The 24,657-nt window shown below is 40.5% G+C and overlaps 1 protein-coding gene across 1 annotated transcript in view; it reads left to right on the top strand.

Moving 5' to 3' along the window:
• The window catches only part of VAPA (VAMP associated protein A), a 40,632-nt gene extending 25,844 nt beyond the window's left edge, over positions 1-14,788 (top strand). Inside the window, exons 3-6 of the mRNA XM_068396446.1 lie at positions 6,016-6,119; positions 8,527-8,607; positions 10,968-11,144; positions 12,120-14,788. Of these exons, the coding sequence (XP_068252547.1) occupies positions 6,016-6,119; positions 8,527-8,607; positions 10,968-11,144; positions 12,120-12,278 (521 nt within the window). The 3' untranslated portion in view covers positions 12,279-14,788. The remainder of the gene's footprint in view (positions 1-6,015; positions 6,120-8,526; positions 8,608-10,967; positions 11,145-12,119) is intronic.
• The last annotated feature ends 9,869 nt before the right edge of the window (positions 14,789-24,657 follow it).

Here is a 24,657-nt window from a genome sequence, read left to right as displayed (position 1 = left end):
TAACAGCTGCAACGCGCGCCTGTGTAGGTAGAGAGTCAAGTTTATTCTCGATCCTGGACAGTTTGTCTGACAGTTGTTTAAATGAGTCCTTGTTTTCCTTTGTCAGTTTTTCCACAGCCGAGACACGGGCCTGCAGTGGGGAAGAAATACTATCTTCATACTGTCGCATACAGTTAGCCATTTCATCCACACTAGGTCGTGCCATAGCATTTTCTCCCCAGACTAATATTGACAATGTATGGGTATATGTTGGTGGAGCATTCTTCACAACCTTCCGGAACATGGATCGGTTGCATTCCACTTCATCAGGATCTACAGGATCTACAATTTCCCGTGGGTGTCTATAAATGATCTCTTGCACAGCTAGTTCTCTAAGGTAGTTAATACCTTTTTCTATAGTGGTCCATTTGCTCAGGTGGCTCATAACATCATCTTTATAGGGATACCTGCTCTTTACAGCTGACAAGAGTCGCCTCCAGAGACTGATAGTGTTTGACTTTCTTGCAAGCGCCTTATCAATACCACCATCTCTGGACAGGGATCCCAACTGTCTGGCTTCTCTGCCATCTAATTGCATGCTATCTGCCCCATTATCCCAGCATCAGAGCAACCAGGTAATAATTGGCTCACCATCATAACGGCTGAAATCTTTCCTTATATTTCTCAGGTCCTTCAGGGATAAGGAGTGGTAGGTTATCTCTACATCCGAGTCCTCCTCCTGTGATAGTTCTGCTTTAGAACGACCTTTCTTCTGTGATGGGTCTGCTTTAAAATGACGATCAAGGGAACCCCCATCTGTGTCAGGCCCTGACTCTGCCTGAGAAGGGCCCTCACCTGGGTCCTGTGATGGCTCTGCCTTAGAAGGCTCTGAGTCATCATCTTCCTCTTCACGAGCTGATTTCTTTTGGTATTTCTTCCTGGTTACAGGAGCAATTGGTACAGATTCGTTAGATGCTGGGGTCTGAGTAGATGCAGTGGCTGTCGTGGGAGTGCTGAGACTCGTTAGAGTCTGAGTAACTGCAGTGGCCATCTTGGGGGGTGTAGCAGCTGCGGTGCGAGCTGTAGCGGCCGCACACGCTGTAGGATCTGAGGTGGCTGCATAACACCTACACCTGTCCCTGCACCGATACTTAATCTTATCCCACATCAGAAACACATTCAGGACAACCGAAAATAAAAACATGCCACCTAGACAGCACCATCCGAATTTCACAAAATCTAGAGGAATCAGCTTGGCAGAAAAGGAGAAGGTACTATTTCCCGAAGTAAAATTGGAAGTGTAATCATTAACACAATCAGCTAAAGGACGCCCGGAGCCCGCAGATAAAATCGCTGCTACCGCGGTCAGAATAGTAACAGCCCAGTTTATCACGACATAAATCAGTATGAAACGCCATAACAAAACAATGCACATTGACCAGTGCCCAGCAGTGATAAACTGCACATAAACAGTAACAAACAGCGCATACGGCAAGTAAGGTATCATTACACTTAACTCTGTAAAAGGCTTTATAAAGAGATGAGATAACACAGCATTCAAAAATGACATCAGCATCTTCGCTATCTGTTTTAATTTCCAACCCCTCGTAAATCTCAAAGGAAGAAATCTGATACTCTCTCAGCTGAGCTCTCCGGGTCTCCTCCCGCCGGAGCCGGGATTCGACTTATCAGAGGAACCTGTTGGAGCTTCTCTCGAGCCCCACGTTGGGCGCCAATAAATCTGTCACGGTTTAAAGCTGGGCTGGCGATTAAACCTGCAGCAGACGCTCTCTGTTAACCCTCCCCCCCCACCCAAAGGGAAAGGGAAAGGGAAAAGGGAGAGAGACTTACGGGTTGGAAAGTTAAAACAGTTTTAATAAACCTATAATAATGAAAAAGAGTATAATAATAATATTGGAATAATCAAATATATACAAATATATATACAAAACCAAGATCGAGCTCCCCCGATGTCGGCAACGTCACCACCGGCACTGCAGGGCAGGCTCCGGGAAGGCCCAGGCTGGGCCTAGCGACGGTCGAGAGCTGGATTCAGGGATGCAGATCAGAATCGGGGGCAGCAGGAAAACAGTCGGAGTCCTCCTTGGACACCAGCCATAGCAGAAAAAAGCAAGAGCGAGCAAGAGGAGCGAGACCCTCGTGATCCCCCCGCTTTATACCGAGAATGACGTGTATGGGATGGAATACCCTCGTTGGTCAATTTTGGGTCACCTGCCCTGTCTGCTCCCCCCTGCAGCTGCGACCCCCCCCCCTTCAGCTTTTCACTTGTAAGCAGTGAGGAATCCAGCGGTGACCTTGGTTTCTCTAAGAAAAAAGTACAGCAAGAGCCTTACTGCACAACATCCCTACCGGTGCCTCAGCGATAACTACAAACTTCGAGCGTTATCAGTCCTGGAAGCAGACACTGTCTGCAAAAACATGCAGTTAGTTTCAGAAAGTGCAGTTATTTAGAGGAGACTTAGCTGAAAGTAAAAATCACTGAAAGGAAAATCGGCCTGGTTTAGGCCAAACCAGGACAGCCAAGTACGCAGATAATTTTTCTAGTGACCCACTTTGTTATCTCATCAGTCTCTCAAGTGCATGTTTTCAGTGCTTACTCATCTTTCATATAATTAAAAATAGATTTCTCTCACATTGTTGTGCAGAGAGAAATAACTGTAGGATGACATGGGCTGAAACTCTGTGTTCAAAACTAAATGTTGAGATAATGTTAGCTTTCTTCAGCCTGTATAATGCATTGTGCTGATTCAGAGTCAAATTCATTGTTGATGTGATTTAACAGTCATTTTAAGGAAGTCCATGGGCATTTTGTTTATCATGTAATTTTGAATCACTAGGTAACCTTCTTCAGCCATGTTTATACTTTTTTTCCAAAAATACTAATTTGATAAGACCCATTTTTCTTTACCTTGATGCCCTAAATTAACTGTTCATTATCCTATCTTGTATTTCTGTTGTTAACTTGTTGATTTTTCTTTTCAGAATATAGCGTGTTGCTGTTCTTCCTTCACAACTCGTTGCTGTTACTTGTTACTGTTATTCCTTCTGGTTTTCAGATCCTATAAGATTTATTTTGTGGAGATAAAGCCCTCCTGTGTAGAAAAACTAGGCCTATTAACAAGAGGCTTGCTTTTGTAACAGTTGCGATTCCCTTAGAAGTGATCTCTGGACAACTCAGCAATTCCAGGAACATGTTGAAAACTGTGGCTTCATATATTCGTGAGATTTTCCGTGATTACTTAAAACCGTGAAGAGCTTGAAGAGCTCTTTGAATTTGTGAATTGTCTTTTTCTCCTGCATATCAATTCAATCATATTTTCAGCTGTTACCGAGTGGTCAAAGAACATAAAGTTATTCAACTAGTTATCCAAGGATTCTGCCAGCATGTGAAGAAGTTCTCTGATGAGGGAAAGCTGGCTTTGCCATCTTTCAAGTTACTCCATCTGTTCCCTTGGCTTTAGGAACCTGAAGTACTGCATGCTATTCAGTAGTTTGTTGATGGAACAATTCTTAGAGATAAATTGTTATAGCATCCATATCTGGAAGAAGCATTTAGTTTGATCAGTTATGTTTTGGACCACAGTGAGACCAATGATTGAGGAAACCTGACTTTTCAAGCTTTTCAAATAGGATTGTTTGAAAGCTTGTCAAATACTGCAGTTCCTTTATGTGCTTTATTTGTGAAATATATGTGATTCAGATTATTCACTTATCCTTTGGTTATGCTGTATGTAACATTTAAGGAAAAAAAAAAAAGATATAATCATCATGTAGCAAACACTTGCAACTTTTAACTAGTATTTAAGGCTTAAAGTTATGTGGCAGTGTAATTAAATTTAGAAGTAACTTTTTTCATAGGTACTAGTGTATTTGGAAAGGCCAAGTTAGTAATTTTGATACTGTACTTAGTATTTTATAAACAAATGCAGTTCAGTCCTACCACGAAGAATTTACCCTCTGTGGAAGGGGAAGTGTGTTGAACTATATATCCAATGAAGATTCAGAATCGTGGAAAATATAATTGAATTGTTGAAAACGGTAGCAGTATCACAGTCTACAGACTGAATTGGTTTAGAATATATCGGAAGGTTGTTCAGAGCATACAGTGTGTTTTTCTAGCTAAATCACTATTTCTGCTATAGCTTTTTCATTGCTGTGAAATAGGTAAATATACAGATACCTGTTGATGGGACTCCATAAATATAATTCTTGGATTTTGGTTTTAATCCTTATCTAAAACTACTTCAGCTTCCCTTTTAATTTTGTGTAAAGATATGCCGAACTGGAATTCCCATTCTGTGGAAGACAAGTGTATGTACACTGTCAGAGTCCTCCTCATCTGGTAGACCAAGTTGCAAGTGTACCTACATACACATATATTTAAAGATAACTTGTGTGGTCCTGTAGTCCCACCTGGAGTAAGGCAACTGCTTGTCTCTGAAAGGAGAAAAGGGAGCTAAGGTAACAGTCGTTTCAGGGTCCGCTCCAAACAGGCAGTATGGTTGAAGGTAGACTCTGCTGGTTGTGTATCTATCCATCTGCTTCAGTAGTCCCCCAACACTACTATAGCAAACCTTGTGTATTTGGGTATTTCTGCAAACCCTTATATTATGCCCCTGCATATGCAACTATATCCTATAAAAGTTCTAATCTCCTGGTCTGTATTATAGACGTCATATTACTTCAGTCCCTTTGAACTAAAGAAACCACACACAAAGTAGTGATGCCAGGGTGACCTGGACAACCGCTACGTGGTGTAAAAACATAGTCTGCTCCTGGATGGCCTTGTACAACTTGGATAGATGAAGGCACTGTGCTTCTGTAATTAGAGCTTTCATTTAAAAGTATTGTAGTGCTGTAGAAATAATGAAGGCTATGAATGATGTAATTTTTTTCACTGAGCTTGTGCACACTTCAAAATAATAACTTCAGAAACACGAGTTTCTGTTCTTGACCAACAGTTTTCAACTTTGGAAAGCTGAAAGTACAGTGAAAAGGCTGTCATTCAGAAAGTCTGAAGCACTTGCATACTCTGCCTCTGATACTTGTAGCACAAATGTGTCAAAAAGGTCTGGTTTGATCCAGAAGGTGGTTTGGTTTTGTTTGTTTTGTTGTTTTTTTTAAACCTGTAGTACAATATGTTGAAAGGTGAAAAAGCAGAAAGAAAATATATAAGATAAAATGCAAGGAGCAGATATTATAAGTTTTATTTTAATGTTTCACTTAGAGCTGCCTTTACAGGGAATTTGATTTTGAATCCCACCCCTCTTAGGGTAAAATGCGGTGGAGGACCAAAACTTGCCACAGAATTAAAGTGTGTACCTGGATTTTGGAGTACTTTTGGACAAATGTTAACTGTTAGACTGGACTTAGAGTTACAAATATTAAAACCTGAATAAAATGTGTAGTTATTACAAAAATAATCACTATAAATTTTTTTTTAAGAGCTCAATTTGAAAGTGGCTTAAAGATGTATTATTAAAGCCCCAGGCAGCTTTACTTCCTGCATTTTTAGTAGTTTTGCTCCCAGCTTAGACGAATATAGCTTTAGAAGTCATCTGAACTTGCCCCACTGCTTGGTGGTCTACCTAATGTAGGTTCTCTTTTTTTTTTTTTCCCCTCCCCTGAGTAACCATCGTAATGTGTGCTACAATTCTTTTATCTTTGCACACTCTTAATCATAAAATGTGTTCATTCCAAAGAAAAGTCCAGTGGTGTTTGGTTTTTTTTTTTACATCTTACAGGATCTGTTTGTTCATACTTGTATATGAAATGTCTTTTAGTTATAGTAATTACAGAAGTAATCATGTCAGCTACACCAGACTCTGAAGAACTTCAAGATCTTTCCTCTAAGTGCCTGTTGCTAGTGTATATCTGCTCTATTTTCAACACTGCCTTTGCATTTTAACTTTCAGTGTCCATTCAGTGAGAAGCAGATCTAAAGTGGATAGCATGCTTGCTACAGTGATTAGCTGAAGAATCAGAGTTTTATGCTTTGTTTTTTCTTTTGAACAGTAATGCTGCAGCCTTTCGACTATGACCCAAATGAGAAGAGTAAACACAAGTTTATGGTACAGACAACCTATGCACCACCAAATATTTCAGATATGGAGGCAGTGGTAAGTAAAAATGGGGTAAAATGACTGTTGTATATTTTTTTTTTCCTTAAAAATTCAGGCTAAGTGTAAATGAATCATGGTTTGTAATTTATTTTTGGAGAATTGGGTTTTATCTGAACAAATATGACTTCCATAAGTGATTCAGGGTTTTTAAATATTAAATATAAGCTCAGTTCTTCAAACTTGCCTAGTGAACTGGTTGAATGGAAATAGTAGTGAATCTAAGGTAAGGTCAGTTCAGTATTAAAATATGGGCATGTTTTATCTTATATGCAGCTAATCTGAAGGGGATAAACATTGTATTTGGAGGAATCAAGAATACATTTAAACAACAAGTCTGAAGCTGTATGAAATGGGTGCATTTGGTCTAAAAAGCGTTTAAGTGAAATGTTGAATGAGATTATAATGAATTAAAACATTTGGAGGACTAAGGTACATCTCTCTACAAGATACCAAGTGGGTAAACACAGCACAAATATAGATTTATTTTCTATTTTAATAGAACATGTTGTAGATTCAGGTTTTAGGCAGGATGGGTCTGATGAAAGAGCCAGAAAGAAGAGATTTAGGTTTGTGCTTATTAGTTTAGAAGTAAGGACACCTGTTTCTGATGTTACAAGCTGGCAGCAATGGGAAGGAAGCCTTCAGTTGTCAGAACATGCCCTTTAAGGTGTACGTGGGCTCCCATAAGCATGTATATTAAGGTGGAAGGGAATGATGCACAGGCTTCTGTCTCTAGAGACTGTTTTAAGGGATGCTTGAGTTTACACAGGTACATTCACAGAATCAGAGAATGAACTACGTTGGAAGAGACCTCTGGGTTCATTGAGTCCAACCTTTGACCTGACACCACTGTGTCAACTAGACCATGGCACTAAGTGCCACATCTAGCCTTTTCTTAAATACCTCCAGGGATGGTGACTCCACCACCTCCCTGGGTAGCCCATTCCAATGCCTAATAACCCTTTCTGTGAAGAAATTTTTCCTAATGTCTAAGCTGAACCTCCCCTGGCGCAGCTTGTGGCTATGCACTCTAGTCCTGTTGCTAGTTGCCTGGGAGAAGAGGCCAACCCCCACCTCACTACGACCTCCTTTCACTCAAGGCAGAGCAGGAGAGGGGGAACAAAGGATAAAGATGAGGTTTTATAAATCACTGAAATCCACTAGACCTCTGCAGGTTTAGGCTCTGTCCCCGTATATGAAGGCAAAGACTACTGTGGCATCACTCTTCACTGGAAGCAGTAGAAAACCTTTTAGATTTTATTAAGCTTTTGAGATATGCAGCTACACAGTTAACATCTCTCTTCCTTGTTGGTCTGGTTTACTTTTTCTTAATATGCTTTGATAGCACTTGGTTATGTCTGGTAAGTGAAGCGTAACTATTTGAGGATATAAAAATCCACTTTAGAAATACCTTTCAAATAACTGCTTTCTCAGTGTGTTCAGGTATAGAATACTGAGAAACAGATCTTGCAGAAAATTGGTAATTGTGGTTATAAGTTACTGCGCAACTAATGCCACTGAAGAAAAAAAAAGAAAAAAAACACAACAAAAAAGGGTGTTCTGAAAAGCGTGGATTTTCTAGTCTGTAAGGCTTGCTGTTCTAAGGTAACTTCAGAGGACCTATTGTTGGAAAAATTGCTGCAGGCTTCGGATCAGTCTCTGAGCCTAAAGATCTGAGGCAACCACATGAAGTGTATGCTTTGAAAGTTAATTGTCAGTTGAGTAAAGAGATTCCAGCATATTTCACAATTATTTTATTTATTATATTTTTATATTTTTATTTTATTATATTTTAATTTTTATTTTATTTTATTTTTATGGATAACCATTAGAATTTGCAATGTTTCTTATAAACAGCTTTGAAAAATTCTCTAGGCCCAAATTGTATTATTCAGTAAAAGGAGGAAGTTCGTAAAAATCTAAAATATGAAGAACTAAAGAAATTTACTCTGGAACTAAATATAGAGTTACTAAAAAGTGTGTTTCAATCTTTTGTTTAAAATTGGCGTTTCCAAGATGGAACATAAGGAGTACATTTACCAAGGAGTGATAGGGCTAGAATTTTCTTCTTAAACTGACTTGGATGGTGCTTGTTCCTTGTTGTGTGTTAAAGGAACAGCTGTGTCGTCCCCTCTATGTCACCTACAAACATCTGGATCTATCCTTGCATTCAGTTTACTCATTTCCATTTCCAGACTTAAGTTTAACCATTTCTAGCTTTCATTACTTTGAAGTAGTCAAAGTGAACAAAAGAATATTGTTCAGAAGCAAGTCTGAAAATCGCAGCTAGCGTAAGGACAGTATTCAGCTATATAGGGGCCAAGTACTAAGAGCAAGCTTATGAACTGTTCAGATGTTTGCATGAGTCTGGCATGTTAAGTAACTATATTAATTGTTGTCTTAGTGGAAAGAAGCAAAACCTGATGAGTTAATGGACTCCAAATTGAGATGTGTGTTTGAAATGCCCAATGAAAATGATAAACTGGTAAGTAAGAGTAAGAAACTGTCATACACTGACTGGTAGGATCTCACGGAAATTTTTTTGGAATTTTTTTTAAACCTATTTGATATGTTGATTAAATGGATTGTAGGAATTTGTACTAAATTAAACAGACAGGAGGGGTGTTCAGTATATAACTTTTCAAGGATTCATAGAATCATAGAACAGCCCAGGTGGAAAGGGACCTTGAAATACCATGTGGTCCAGCCTTTTGTCGGAAAGGGAGCACCCGGTCCAATCGCATCTTAGAAACCTCCAGTAATGGAGACTAGTGCCAAAAATTAGTATCCTTTCGTTATTTTTATTGTTGCTTTGCTTTAGCATTTTATTGCTGTCAGATTAAAAAAAAAAAAAAGGAGAATCATCAGTACTGCATACAGTGAAAAGTGAATTGCATCATTTGCTTTTTCAAGTATTAAATGCTTTTCAGTTTTAAAAATTCTGTTTATAATTCAGCTGAATTAGAAAAGGAAGTACTGATCAGAAATTAATGCATACTTTGGGAATCCTAAATGCATTTTTTAAGGTAGTGGTAAAGACAGATAATCAGACAAAAAAAAAATCCTATTACCTCTTTCTTGCCTTAAGTATAATAATTTTGGTGTTTTTTGTTGGTGGTTTGTTTTTATAGTTGTTTTTTTTTTTAGTTTTTTTTTTGGTAAAGGATAATTTATGAGATGCAGCCTTTTATTCAGGTGTAAGCTGCCTAAGTGTGTGTTAAATGCTAAAACTGTAAAGGTTAAGCATTTGTTATCAAGGCACTTAGTTGGCTACTTGCGGTGTTTTTTAACTTCTTATTAAATAGCATCTTAGATATTAGAAAAATTATACTTGTTTTTAATTTTATAAAATGTATAATGTAGGGAGAGAAATGTAGGGGATTATACAAAACTACCTCCTTTTGTACTTTCTTCAATGCGATATTTTCATAATATTGACTGTACATAATATTTGTACTTTTCTGAGTAGCAGCATAGGGTTGCAAAACCCTGTTTTAGCAGTTGTTTTAGTCAATCCCTTAAACCTGGCGATGAGAAATCTGCCAAGTCCTGAGGGTAAGCCTCACCTGCCACCTCAGGGTATACCTACACCAGGACACAAGTATTTCACTACCAGTCATAGCCAGAAGACTGACATGAAGAAACCAGTCAGTAAGGTCAAACAGCAGAAGGAGGTTTGTTCCGGGGAGATGAGTGTTAGGTCTCTAGTGAAGTTTCAGTGCTACTAAAGGAATTCAGTTCAGCTAGCAAACCAGTTAAAAAACCAACAGATCCTGATTTGCTTACTCATGATATAAATATGTTGATCTTTTTAAATCCAGTTAGGAGTACCTGTGTGGTGTAGTAGGATCTGGTGCTTAGGCTGTATATGGCTGTATTGCAAAAAATGTAAAATGGAAGTAGATGCTGTGGACCAAATAACTGCTACTTGCATAGGAACTAAATAAATTCTTGCATCTTTTTTTAGTTACTTTGTTATTACATAGATGTGTTTTTCTTTTAATAGGTTTTCTGTTACATTTAACACTTACCTTGGACTGCTTTGGTTATGAAAGATGCAGTATGGTGGTGGTCTAAATGACATAGCTGTGTAGCCAAGCAAGTAGGAATACAGAAGCATGAATCTTAATATGAACTGTTTCTGAGTGTATTGCCGTATGAATGCTGTGTTTTTACAAATGGTAACCTGGACTATACAGTTGAATCCATTGTGGTATTAATGTCTACTAAAGATCATTGGATATTTTGAGCAGAACTGTGAGAACTGGATTTTTAATTTTATTTTTTGCTTTCTCACAGATGTTTACGTGACTTTTCACTTGTATTCAAAATTAGTAATGTGTATATCAGAGATGCTGTGAGACTTAAATTTCATGTTTGTGTAATAATTTATTTTCCTTCAGCAAGAGGTGCTATAAGTGCAAAATATTTTTGCCATACATACTTCATATTAGTTGGTGACACAACCTGTTTTCTTTTTACTTCGTTTTGTTTCTTAGTATTGCAGGATTACTTTCTTCATTTTTTTTTTTTCCCCCTCAAGCTCAAATGCTGTTTGTTGTATTTTATGCCATCTTTTGGATGCCTGCTGGATCAGTGTCAAGCAGCTAAAGTATTAATTTTTGTCTCAGTGGCATGTAGTAGCAAAATTAAAGAGTGCAGTCTTCTCTTGCTTTTTAATATTTGAGCTAATCAGAATTGAACTGATAACAGAAGTCTTTGTTCATATTACTGTAAATATAAACTTCATTGAACTATATTAGTAGCTGGATTGTGTCAATTTTAAGCTGTGGATAATTTTTCTCTAGGTAAGTAAAATTCTCAAGTTGTTCTTAATATTTGTAGAATGATATAGATGCAAGCAAACCTGCCCCAGTACTGAATACATCTAAGCAGGATGGACCGATGCCAAAACCACATAGTGTTTCACTTAATGATACTGAAACAAGGAAACTAGTGGAGGAGTGCAAAAGACTTCAAGCAGAGATTATGAAGCTGACAGATGAAAATCGGCACCTGAGAGTAAGTTCTGCTTGAGTGTTTATATTGAAGTGGCTTCACTCTTCTTGATTGAAAGGTCTGGTTTGTAATTAGGCCAACAGATGTGTATTCCAAAAAGTAGGTACAACTGTTAAAATGTCAGGATTGATTTGTAATACAATTGTACTTCCTGTATATACTGTATATTTTAAACTCCTTAGTGATTGAGACTTTGTGATTGTCATGGATGGGATACTGAAGCTACATAATTTTCTTCTTAAATGAAATGGTGTTATTTAAAGTGGTCTTAGTTACTTTAAGTCTAAATCAGAGATAGTGAATTAGTAGCTTTAATAAAAGTGCATTATTATTCATTCTTAAGAACGAGTAAATGAGATCCAAAGTGGTAACATTCTGTGTCACAAATTGTAGTGAACAAGAACAATTGTTTGGCCAGAGGAGGTAAGCAAACACTGCTTTCCAGTACCTTTATGTAAAGGTGCCATTTCGGTAACTTGTAACTAATCAATATGTGACTTCATGTGACTTTTCTATATATTTGCTTTTGGGTATCTGACAATTTAATTTGCCATGGTAGCCTTTTAAAGAACCGTGAAATAATGGTGTCTCCACACCTGTAATTCTGGTGACACTGGAACATTTGGAGAAACACTACACAAAGCAGATGTTTCTCCTTAACAATAAGGAATTGCTGGTATTTAATTCTGACACATAGTAAGTAAAAGCAGGATTTTTTTGTTGTGCCTAGCAAGAATTTCAGAATCTTTCTTAACCAGACTATGAAGAGAGACAAGTGGACTACCTGTCCTTACTTGAAATGTTATGGTTTGCTATGTTCATATTTTGGATTTTGTTGTGGTATAATATTATTTTTATTTTTTTTTGAACTTTATTTAAACATTCACCAGTAAATTTGGCCTTTGAGTTCAGTTTTTACAATTGTAAAGAAGACGTATTCATAATTTTTTTTTCCATCTGTGTTTTTTTCCCCCTCAGGATGAAGGCTTGAGGCTCAGAAAGGTAGCGCACTCGGATAAATCTGGATCACCCACAGCTTTGGCCCTCAGAGATAATGGCTCTAATTGTCTTCCTTCACTTCTTGTTGTAATTGCAGCCATTTTCATTGGATTCTTTCTAGGGAAGTTCATCGTGTAGAAAGAATGAGTGAGAGAAGCATGCAAAATGCAGCTTCCTTGGTGTTGTTTTTTGTTTGGGTTTTTTTTTTTTTTTTGTTTTGTTTTGTTTTGTTTTTTTTATCTTGGCCAGAAAAAGATTTGTTTACCTACCACTTCATTGGTAGTATGGCCCAAGTGGCCATTTTTGTGTACAGCATCATAACAGGCTTTGCCTTTAATGATTTCACACAGTTAGAAAACACAATCTAAAAAGAAAAACTGTTCAGCTACTGGACAAAATTTTACATTAAGTCATCAATAGCAGGTGTCAGTTGCACAGTCAGTCCTTTATGAAAATTCATAAATAAAGAATTGTTCTTTCTTTCTGTGGTTTTAATAAGAGTTCAAAAATTGTTCAGAGTCTTGTAAATGTTATTTTAATAATCCTTTAAAATTTTATCTGTTGCTGTTACCTCTTGAAAAATGATTTATTAGATTGCTAATCCCACTCATTCAGGAATATGACAAGAGGTATTCTGGGGGAAATGGTGCCTCTTACTGTGTAAATTTTCTCCTTACCTTACTTTGCTAATATCATGGCAGAATTTCTTTCTTATCCCTTGTGAGGCATTGTTGAGAGTTCTTCATCCTTACAATCCTGTCCCATAATATTTAACGTTACAAAAGAAATAAAATTGTTAACAGATTTTTCTGCTGGGTAGCCTGTTTGTGTGTGTCGTACTTCTAGAAGGTATTCCTAACAAGTTCATTGTTCCTGGTAATTTGCTACTTGTAACAAATGGCTATTTTGAAGTTTATTTGCATAAGTCTCTGGCTTAGACTGTTGTAATTGAAGCTTGGGGGGGAAAAAAAAGGCTTCCATTCCATTTGTTTAAAAAAATGAACTGTTTTCTGGCTGCTTTCAGCTACAGAGAGGATGGTTATCGAACTTGTTTTGGGACAGAATAATTTGGATATCCAGCAGGTACAAATGCCCAACGTGAATGTTTTCAATATATTAACAATTTGTTTGGATTGTGCGGGAGTTTAATAATCAACCTTCTGTTCCATCTTTGGATCTTCTGGGTGTCTTCCAGGAGTCAACATTATTCTTTGATTTCATAAGGGTACTTAATTCACATATAGTAACTTGGTTTGTAATTCTGTTTTAGCAGATGTTCAAAAATGTGATTTGAATGATTCAGACACCCATAATGAATTCCGTGATGCAGAAGAGTTGATATTTGCTGAGTGAGCCTCGGTCGCTCACCTTTTGAAAACGAAAATCATTTTTATGTAACCCTTGGCAGATCTACCTGTGTTAACCATGTATAGCTAAGTTTTAAGGAATACATTTTTAGGGGTCTGAAATGCTTCCCTGCACTTAATCTTATGTCTTGCCTCATCTCTGAATATGTCATAAAACCAGTAGTATTGGAACAAAATATTATCTGTACTTCTGACTAAGCATAATCCGATACGGGGAATTACTTGTAAACTGAAAAACTGCAGAAGGGATATGCTCCTGTAAGCGAAATTGTGTATGCTCTTGGACAGCTTGACTTGATGTGGTGCAGCTAAGTGTGTTAGACCTTGGTATATGCACACCTTGTGTAGCTGAGAAAAATGTTCTAGAGAAGATGTACGTTATCTTGGTTGCCTTTGATTTCTAGTGCTTTTTTTTTTTAAAAAAAAAAAGAAAACTATAATTACATCATATCCTGTCATTACTCTCTGTGAAGCTTTTTTATAAAATCTTGCATATGTGCAAGGAAGATGATGAAGAAAATGCAAATACTGCTTATCTTTTCACTTAAGCATGCAAGCACAGATGTTTCCAATTACTTGTTCCAGTGTCTGCATTCAAGTCTCCTTCCATCCCAGTGACTGGAAAAACTATGTTAAGGTCTTGATTGTTTTGGTTCCGCTGGTTCAGAATGGTGTAATTCTCCCACTTTTTTTCTCTAACAGAACATTGCCGCATCAAACTTTCATAGCCTGTTCCAAACTGATGACGTGGAAAATAACGGAAGCAATAGGGTGCAGGATGTAGTTTGCTTTAGACAGAGCAGTTATTCCTGCATTGAAAGGGAAAAAAAAAAAAAATCCCCCGAAAGAAGATCTTAAAATGTTTACAGCGTAGTGTACAGAGGTTTTCGAGGGTAGCTAGCACGTTCAGGACTTGAGAGCAGAAAAAGGAGTCATTGCTCAATGCAGCTGACTCAGCTTTTGATGTCTGGCAGCAGAAATAAGGTAAAAAAATGATAAAGTCAGATGAAGTAACTTTTTTCATGAACAACAAAGAGGTGGCGGTAAAACTTGGTTGTGGTTTACAGTAATGTCTTCAAAGTGAAAGTGTGCAGCGGTCTCGTAACCAGTGTACTTACTGATGGTATAAGGAGACTGTCTTGGTTTCCAGTAATCCCTTCATAGCTGTATATAAAATGTAATGCTAAAACTATTTTGCTCTCAGGAGTCACTTTGGATGAGATCAACTGTATTCAGTGCATTATGTAATATGGATTAAATTGTTTGTCTTTATTCCTGAAATGGTTAGAACTTCTTGCTTTGTCGGCCTGCTTACTTTTGTACGTAAGCACGGGGAAATACAATCTCTCCACTGCCTCTAGTGATATGATCAGACGATGATGCCCATAAAGTTGCGTGAGGCTAAATGCATAACTTGTTAAATACGTGTTGCAGGTTGCTCTTCTGATTTCTCAAAAGGGCAAGATGGAACAAGTATACAGCATCAAAGTAGTATTTTAAAGTTTTTATGAATATAGCACTTTAAGAAAGGGTAGTATGATGGTTCAGGGAAAAAAAAGGCCTAGCTAAATAGAAGATAGAGCTTCTGTAGTAATTCTGGGCACCAAATTTAACCCACTCAAAATACATATATGTGAAGTTCAATTAAGAAAAAGTTATTTGTATCAATGCACAAGTTATTTGTGTACTTCCACTCATCTCTAAAAGCTGCTGACAAACACTGTTGCCCAGGCTTGCATGTTTCTGCTGCTGTGATTGAAGCCAATTTACATGTAAGAAGCAACCAAACACTAGCTTTGAAACTTCATTATCCTCCTGGGAGGAGGGAGGGTGGAGGGAGGAGGTGGAAGGTGACGTTTTGCCAAAGGGGAAAAGACAAAGTCAATAAGCAAAACTTATCTTTCAGGCCTTCTTCAAAGATATTAAAAGTTGAAGTGTTAATAAACCATTAAAAATGTAGTAGTGTCCTTTTTATTTTGGAAGTTCTCCCTGACTATGTATGTTCTGTAGAGTGCTGATACTGAATAGGTGTATCTAGTCCACTTTGCAGGTGGTGTAACTGCCCTGCTTCTAGGTACTGCTGGAAATAGCGTGAAGCTGCCTTGGATAAAGATGCAATGTTGGAGTGAGGAGCAGGTGCCTGAATCCAGGCAGCACTGAGGATGCTGATGGTTTGTCAGATCTATAATAGTCGTCGTGACAAAGAGTTTTCTTTTTCCTGTTTGGAGTCCCTAGGTATTTACGGTTTAACTGAGTTGCTAGGGCAAACACTTGCTTCAGTCTGTGGCAAAAGGTGGAATGGGAGCTGCGCAGTTACAGAGCAACCCTAATAAACATTTACTATAATATTGAAATGCCCTGCCCTTCATGTTTACGTGTGGGATGAAATTCTGTAGCTCGTCTTTTTTAGCCACGTTGCTGTGAACATTCCAGTTCACCGCTTTGCTTTCTGCGCTGGTTCCTGTGGAATGGCTTTGCGGGGTGTGTGCTGGCAGGCACATTGGTGTGTAGCAATGACCACTGCTGCTGGGGAGACTCTTGTCTTTGCTGATCTTCAGCTTCTGTGGCAGCTTTAGTCTGGTGGCACGCTTTAATGTCGGACAAGAGCGGAGGCTAAATACATGAGTCAGTTTTCACAAGGGTTTGAGCTCCTGTAGGAAGAACTGAAACTAATGATGATTAAATGAGACCTATTTCTTTATTTCCTGTTTGAACGTCTTTTCCAGGGACACTCAGATAACGTAACCAAGTATATGAAAGTTGGTCTGTTGTGTTTTGCTGTTTCAATGCAGGTTGCGTATGTTTAAGAAGAATTCCTGATTCTGACAGGGCTGCATAAGGAGAGGTGGTAATGGTGGTGTCACCTTTATTTATTTGCCCTCTAGGTGACAAATTTAGCTATGTAGAAATGAGGTCTTGTGCAAAAGCAAAACAATTGATTCTTTTGTCTGGCGTTCTCATTACTGCCAGATGGTAAGGTCAGTGCCTCTTCCTCTTCTCGTGGGACAAGGGTTTATGTGTTTGCGTGGTAAACTGGATCTAGGAACCGATTTGGATGAAATATAATTTGTAGGGGATGAAAGATTTGGTTTTAACGGAAGTGTGGTATAAGCATCTCCCACCATTTGTTACAGTGCCATTTTATTTAAAGCTTGGTACCAGTTTATGTAATGTTGATAGCACTGCTGACAGGGTATTGAATCCCTGTTTATACAGTAGCTACTTCTGTTGCTGGCAGTGGTGGAACACTGCTCTTCCCCTGCCTCTTCTTTAAAAAAGATTTAAAGGGTGTTACGATATCCAGGCACAGAGGCGTGAGACAGACAGCTATTGTTATTATAGCTAAGCAGTCTGAGCTCAGACACTTGAAAAATTAATTGAAAGCTGATGGAAATAGTTATTCTTACCTTTTAAACTTGTGTATAAGAAAAATAGGGTTGTGAGTTGTTTTGGGTTTTTTTCTTTAGTCTGCTTATCATCCAAATTCTGGGGAAAAAAATTTGCCATAGTGTGGGAATAATTATTTCAGGATGTTCTTGAAAGTTTTTACTAATGCTGGTGCAGGTTCACGTGCATAGATGAATTCAGAGAGATTGAGAACAGCCTAGATATTGATCACGAGTGACAGAGTGGGTAGGAATTAAATAGCAATCTTTGTGAGTGTCTCAGTCTGCCTTGTGAGGATGGCTTGTCCTGGCTTTAGAGATGGGGAAACTGAGGCATGAGTGTTGGGACAAATGACTGGGAGGGGATGGTTTAGGCAAGCCCCTGTTCTCTAGCACACACTCCATCCCATTTCTCATCAAGCCTTCCTTCAGCCTTGTCCAAGTTTTTTTTTGTTAGATTTCCAAAATGCTGCTTCATGTTGCTTGGAGATCTTTCCTAGGCTTTTAAAGCACCTTCCCAAAGACTTAGCTGTGCCTTGTCTGTTCCTGAAGCAGAGTGTTAAACAGGCAGAAAATGTGTCTGGTGCTTAACAGTGGATTGTGCTCACTGTGATTGTAATGCCTGACCTCTGCTAAAGACAGTAGGGGGAAAAAAAAGATGCTAAACATTTGGGCATGTTGTGTTTGTAGTCTTAGAACATAAAAGTGTGTCTGTGTAGCAAAATTTTTGTGGAGCCAGTGCTGTTTGTGCTTTTCGAGTAAAAGAAAACAGTCAGTCCTAAATCTGTACAACTACTGTGTTAGTGGTGGTATGTATTTCTCTGCCCATGGGAGTGGCAAAATATTTTTCTGTCGCTACTTTGGTAATCCAGATACAGATGATAGACAGCTCCACTCTGATTTTTGGAGGCACTTCTTCAGAAGAGCCAAGCCCTTCTTTTTGTAAAACCTAAGCATGTTTGACTCCTGCAAGCAAACGGTGCTCCAGCAGTAAGTAGACTCTTAGGTTAAATCCACTGATGTGTTTTCACTCAAAATTAGTTAAACGCTTGCTGTTACTACTGCTTTTCAGACTGCAGTGCACTTCTGCACTGGTATGAGGATTGGTTTGCGGAATATTAATAATGATAATCTAGTAATTATCTTAATTATAAAGATGGTGCTCTGTTTCTTAATGGTTGAGAGGCATTGCTTTAAATCATTATGTAGGACAGTCTAGGTTATAGAACCATGTTTGGAAAGGCTTAGGAGGAAAGTCCACAGAAAACAAAACTTGAACCTTGGGTCAAATAGACAGCCCTCTAGAGCTGCAGTCAGAGGTACTAAAGACTGCAGCTTTGATAAGTGAGTGGTTCATAGGTGGAAGCTCATGTGGTGGCTAATTTTCCTTGATTGCCTTAATCACCTCAGGATAGTTTAAAATTGTGAAATAATAAATGAGACACCTGTCCCAAATCTCAGGAGTGGTTGGTGTCAAGTGAAGAAAAAGGGAGTATGGTCATGAGAAGAGTGAGATGGGCTGCTTCAGAAGTGGCTTTGTTGATGGCTGTGTCTTCCCAGAACAGCTGGGCCATTAGAAAGGTCTGTATGTGCTGCCTCCTCCCTGGACATGCGCCGGAAACCGCTGTGGCCTTCTCCAGGAACGGGGATTTCTCTCCAACCTCAGGGTGTAAAGTCTCAAACATGGTGACTGTAAACAGGAGATATGCCAGGAGAAAGATTTTTCATTGTGTTCATGCCCAGGACTGTCCAAGCTTGGATTTCCAGTGCAGCCTTCAACTTCATGGCACTGCTTTCAGACTTCACATTCTTGCATAATACCTTGAAATACTTTAGCCCTTGGGCCTCTCATTTCATGTCCCAGCATCAAGAAAATCAGAACAGATTGCTTTCCTGATTAGGTGAAATTATCTCTTCATCCTGCCTCCACAGGAACCAGATTGCAATGGTGAAAGAAGGTCAGCACATTTGTGGAAAAACTTAACTTCTTAAAAGACACAAGGTTTATGTGATTGCAGCGTCTTTGTGCTGCTTCTCCCTGTGTGAATTTGAAATCTAATTCAAGCCACATTTGATGGAGAGGTTGATGTTTCACAGATACCAACTACCTCCAATTATGGGAAAATGAGAGCTGAGGTGAAAGACATTTAAATTGGTGCTCCCGTTCAGGGCAGGCTTGCACAGTGAGCTGAAAAGATACCTGTCCTGCTTGCTGCTGTTTGACCAGCTAGTGCTGACGTGCTTGCTGAGCTGTCAGCACGGGCATGGATCAAACACCCCGGCAGCAGCTGGCGGTGGCCCAGCACTTGTCAGCAACGTGGGTGAGAGACCAGCGTGTTACAAGGGAGCGGGTTAGCAGGCACAGCGGGGGAAAACTCGAGCTGGCACCAGAGTAGGCTCATGGAGGGTGTGTGGGGTGGGACAGGAGCTTGATTTACCTGGGGACAGGAAGGAGGTGATGCAAGAAAATGCTGAATAATAGGGTGAGAAATGCTAAAAGTTGGAAGAAAGTATAACCCTGCACGTATGCATCCTCACTTCTCCAACTTGCTCTGCTCAGCCACTTGCTTGGAAATAACTGATGATTTAATGATTGCAAATGGGAATCTGATCTTCAGAGGACCTGTAACTGACTGTGAAGCTTGTCTTAAACCAGTAATTAAAAAAAATAAGCTAATTGTGGTTTTATGGGTCCACTTATAGAGCTATGTAGAAGTTGCATTTGTGGAACTAGAGGCGTAGAAATGAAGCAGCTAATAAAAAGTAAGTACTTTCAGCAATGTAAGGAGCAGCATATGGACAGGGGCCTCCTGATCTCCTTGGCTACTGCTCTTGAGAGTGCAGTGGGGAAGAGCAATGTGTGACCAGAGTCCTCCGGCGCTCTGTGCGTGCAGAGCCACGCAAATGTTAATGCCCCTGTGGGCAGGCATAATAATAGGCTTATGCAGAACTCTTGTGTGCATCTGTGTACATTCATATTTACGTCTGATCTGTGAACCGAAAACTTTCTGAGGTGCCTGTATGCAAACTGGTGATTACAGCAGACTGGGTTACTATAGGACTTTATGTTGTATCATAACTTTGTAACGGCTTCAATTGCCTCTGCTAATCCATTTTCCTCATTTAAGTTCCTAATTTTTCTGCTACTTTAAAATTGCTAATTTTCAGGGCGACTGGGTACCGAAACACTTCTTTCATTCTTGCAAAGTGGGAGTTGTCTTGTCCAAAACCCCTTCTCAAATGCATGCTGGGCCTCTGCAAATATTAATTTGAGACCTTCAAAGAAAAACAGGAGGCTTAAGCAGGAGGATGCTGACACAAGGTGAATTTCCAACATACAGAAGCACTTGCTACCGCTTTCGTGCAGTGCAAAGTGCTCAGCTGTCAATGCAAAAGCATTTTTAGATTTAAAGAAACTAAGCTATTTTTATAGGAAACCCTTCCCAGTCTCATGCCTGATGGCCACTAAGTCCTGTATGCTCCCTTTCGTGTAGCTCTACATTGATAGCTATCTCCTAGTCCTGGTTGGAATCGTGGAAGCTAAAGCACTTGCTCTTATAATAGGATGAGCCAATAATAGTCTAAGATTTAAAATTAGACTGTCTGTCAAAATGTAGTAGTATTTTTTAGCATATATAAGGTATTTGAGAATTTATGTAGCTCTTAGAACAGTTTTAGTGACTGTGTGATACTACTCATTAAAAATTTGGTAATTCCATGAATAAAGTACTTACATATGAGCTGTATGTATCATTATGTTTTCCAGTTGCCATTTATATATACATTTTTGGACAGATGGGAATATGTTGAAGCAATGCAAATTTTACAGTTCAGTAATAGTATTTGCCTTCTAGTATGAATTTAAAACAAAACCTGCAGAAATGGTTGGTACAGCTTAGACCATGCAATCATTTCCCCAGTATCCCTAACGGAGTGAGGAGAAGCCATTCCTTTAGTCCATATTGTATAGGTTGAGAAAGTTTTACCCTGATGGTATGGCACTGGGCATGCAGAAGGGGCTGCAGTGAAGGCTGCAGGGGCAAAGCTTCATTTTGGCGTTTCTTAACTCTTGAAAGCGTAACTTCAGATTTCTGAATGTAGTTCCTGTGATTGCTTTTATCACTACCGCTCCCACGGACGCTGTGCCCCTCTGGTAAGGAGAAAGCATCAGATGGCACGAACTTGTAGTGTTAGTCTGATCCTCAGGGAAGACTTTTATCTTTAAAATACGTGTGTGTGTTTTTATTTTCTGTGTGCTAATACCATGGGCTCAATAGAGAAACTGGTTTAAAGGCCAATACGTGTTTCCTGATAATTTGCCCAGTTACCCAGGCTCTGATGATCCTTTCTGTCATGAGATGACGGTGTCACCCTCTTACCTTGCTGGCACTCCTCAGCTCCATCACTGCTACCCTGTCCTCTCAAGCGGTCTAAATTAATGGCTATAATGAGACTAAGGGAAGGCAGCCTGGGCCTCTGTTTCACTTGAGCTCTGCTGCTTATTGTTCTCCATAAAACTCCTGACCACTGATGGAGCAGAACAGCACAGTATTTGTATGGTGTTCTCCTCTTTGTGAAAAAACAGTATTTGCAGCTAGATATTTCTTCAAGGAGAAAATACAGGTTAAGAATAAATGCTGTGGGAAAACAACATTTACAGACATCTGTTTATCAGTCAATAAACCTTAATTAATGTTTCATAGAATCATAGAATGGTTTGGGTTAGAAGGGACCTTAAAGATCATCTAGTTCCAACCCCCCTGCCACAGGCAGGGACACCTTTCCACTAGACCAGGTTGCTCAGAGCCCCATCCAACCTCGCCTTAAACACTGCCAGGGAGGGGGCAGCCCCAGCTTCTCTGGGCAACCTGTCCCAGTGTCTCACCACCCTCACAGTGAAGAATTTCTTCCTCATATCTAATCTAAATCTACCCTCTTTCAGTTTAAAACCATTCCCCCTCGTCCTGTCACTACATGCCCTTGTAAAAGTCCCTCTCCCGCTTTCCTGTAGGCCCCCTTCAGGTACTGGACGGCTGCTATAAGGTGTCCCTGGAGCCTTCTCTTCTCCAGGCTGAACAGCCCCAGCTCTCTCAGCCTCTCTTCATAGGAGAGGTTTTCTGTATGAATGCTTTTGAAAAAGCATCTTCTTCTTCTGCATATCATCCGATTTCATGTCAACCTTCATTTTTTTTCCACCCAAGGTTGGCTGATCCTGCTGTAAGTTCGCGGGGCTGCGAACCTTAAAGCTCGGCTGCTCTCGGTCTCCCCGCTGCCCTGACCATGCTGCCCTCGGGGTTTTGGGGAGAACGGGCGGGACAAGGGAGGCGCCGCAGGCCTTAGCCGCCAGGGGGCGATGTCTGCTCGGGCCGCGCCGCTCCCGCGTGCCGCTCCCCGCCCGCCCGCTCCTCTCCTCCCGCCGCCGCCCCCTGCGCCGGCACCACGGGCCGCGGCCGCACCGGCCTGCGGAAGGGTGCGGAGTTACAGCTCGCGTTCGTGGCAGGATATTGGAGGGCTCCTGTGTCTCTCGTTGCACGTTTATTTAAAGAAATTCATAACGTGTGTGTGTGTCTGGCGAGCGTCTGTCCCCGGGATGACGGGGTGTGGGTCTGATCCCGGGTTTTTTTCTGTGGGTGGCACTGCAGAATTTGTCCGTATATTCATATATACAGTTAATCTAGGAGATCTAATGCCCAACACCTCCAAGCGTAAGCTTTTTTTCCAAACCTTTTTCATTTCTCTCTTCGATGACAGCACTGTCCTGTGCAGCTTGCCTGCTCATTTTCCAATAGACCGTCTTGGAAATGGCAGCGGACAAGGACTGATGTGGTTCCCATGGGAAAAGGATGCTGGGAATCATGTCTGCCTGCTTTGAGGCAGCGATCATGGGCAGTTCCCATTACTGGCAGATATGTAGGAATTAATTGCTGTCCTTGGGGCTCGGTAGCACCATAGGTAGAATCACAGAATGATCATATAATCACAGAATGGTTTGGGTTGGAAGGGACCTTAAAGATCATCCAGTTCCAACCCCCCTGGCACAGGCAGGGACACCTTTCCACTAGACCAGGTTGCTCAGAGCCCCATCCAACCTCGCCTTAAACACTGCCAGGGAGGGGGCAGCCACAACTTCTCTGGGTAACCTGTCTCAGTGTCTCACCATCCTCACAGGAAAGAATTTCTTCCTAATATCTAATCTAAATCTACCCTCTTTCAGTTTAACACCGTTCCCCCTTGTCCTACCACTGCATGCCCTTGTAAAAAGCCCCTCTCCTGCTTTCCTGTAGGCCTCCTTCAGGTACTGGAAGGCTGCTCTAAGGTCTCCCCGGAGCCTTCTCTTCTCCAGGCTGAAGACCCCCAACTTTCTCAGCCTGTCTTCATAGGAGAGGTGCTCCAGCCCTCTGATCATCTTCGTGGCCCTCCTGGACTCGTTCCAACAGCTCCATGTCCTTCTGTTGGGGGCCCCAGAGCTGAATGCAGTACTCCAGGTGGGGTCTCATGAGAGTAGAGAGGCAGAATCACCTCCCTCGACCTGCTGGCCACGCTGCTTTTGATGCAGCCCAGGATGCGGTTGGCCTTCTGGGCTGCAAGCACACATTGCTGGCTCATGTTGAGCTTCTCGCCAACCATCACCCGCAAGTCCTTCTCCTCAGGGCTGCTCTCAATCCTTGTCCGCCCAGCCTGTATTTGTGCTTGGGATTGCCCCCACCCACATGCAGAACCTTGCACTTGGCCTTGCTGAACTTCACGTGGTTTGCACGGGCTCACCTCTCAAGCCTGTATCCATCCAATGGACTGGTCCTATACCCTGGAGCAGACTTACAAAGAAGGGGTGGGGAGAAGGTGCTTGATAAATAATTGCTCAGGCCAGCAGTGCTGTTTCTTTAGCTACTGAGGGTGCTCATGGTTTGATTCCTCCCAGTCATGTTTGTTTCTGCCTGATTCAGCAGCAGAGTGGAAATCTTGTTTATTTCCTTATTATTATTTATTGCTGGCAGCAAATAGCAATTAAAAAAATCAACAGTGATTGTACTAAAGAGGAGAAGACTAGAAGGAAAAAATTCTTGCCAAATACTCGTAGAAAGAGGGAATATTATGGAAAATTATTGAAACTATAAAATTAAGAATGAGTGGTGCTGGTTTTTATTACCTAGCCTTCCCTGTTGCGTCAGGAGGGAGCAAGTTATGCCACGCAGAATTTATTTATGCCTGAATTCATCCGTACCCACTGCTTTGTGTGGAAGGGGAGGCCGCTTCTTCACAAAGCGGTGGCTGCTGCATTCAGAGTGCCTTGTAATTTAGGGCACACATCCTGAAAATCGAGCTCATCTTTCAGGGATCTCCTGAGTCACTTCTGAAAACTCAGAAATTGGTCAACTCCAAAGCTTTTGATGGTGGTGGTGGAACTCTCATTGACTGCACTTCACCTCTTCTTTGTGCAAGCGAGGCAGGAGTAAAACTGCACAGCGCTGAGCAAAGATGCTTTTGTTATCCTGTGGCTTGCTTTCCCTCCTCAGTTCATACTAGGTTTTCCTTACTCTTTAAGAAAAGTGTCCTTTCTAATCTCTCCCCGCTCCCACCCCCAGGTTGGAGCCCTGAGAGCAAGTGAGATGGAATAGCAGAGCAGTAATGCTGCTTGCTTTGCTTGCAGCTCACTGATGAAAAATACTTGGCTTCTGCTGGAAGCTCACCCTTTGTCCTGACAACAGCTGCTCTGACCGTACTCTCCTTGCAAGCCAACGCTGTCAGTACTCGCTGGGCACTTCC

Source organism: Nyctibius grandis, chromosome 3 (assembly GCF_013368605.1).
Source record: "Nyctibius grandis isolate bNycGra1 chromosome 3, bNycGra1.pri, whole genome shotgun sequence".
NCBI lineage: Eukaryota > Metazoa > Chordata > Aves > Nyctibiiformes > Nyctibiidae > Nyctibius > Nyctibius grandis.
This window is presented reverse-complemented; position numbering and strand designations above follow the sequence as displayed.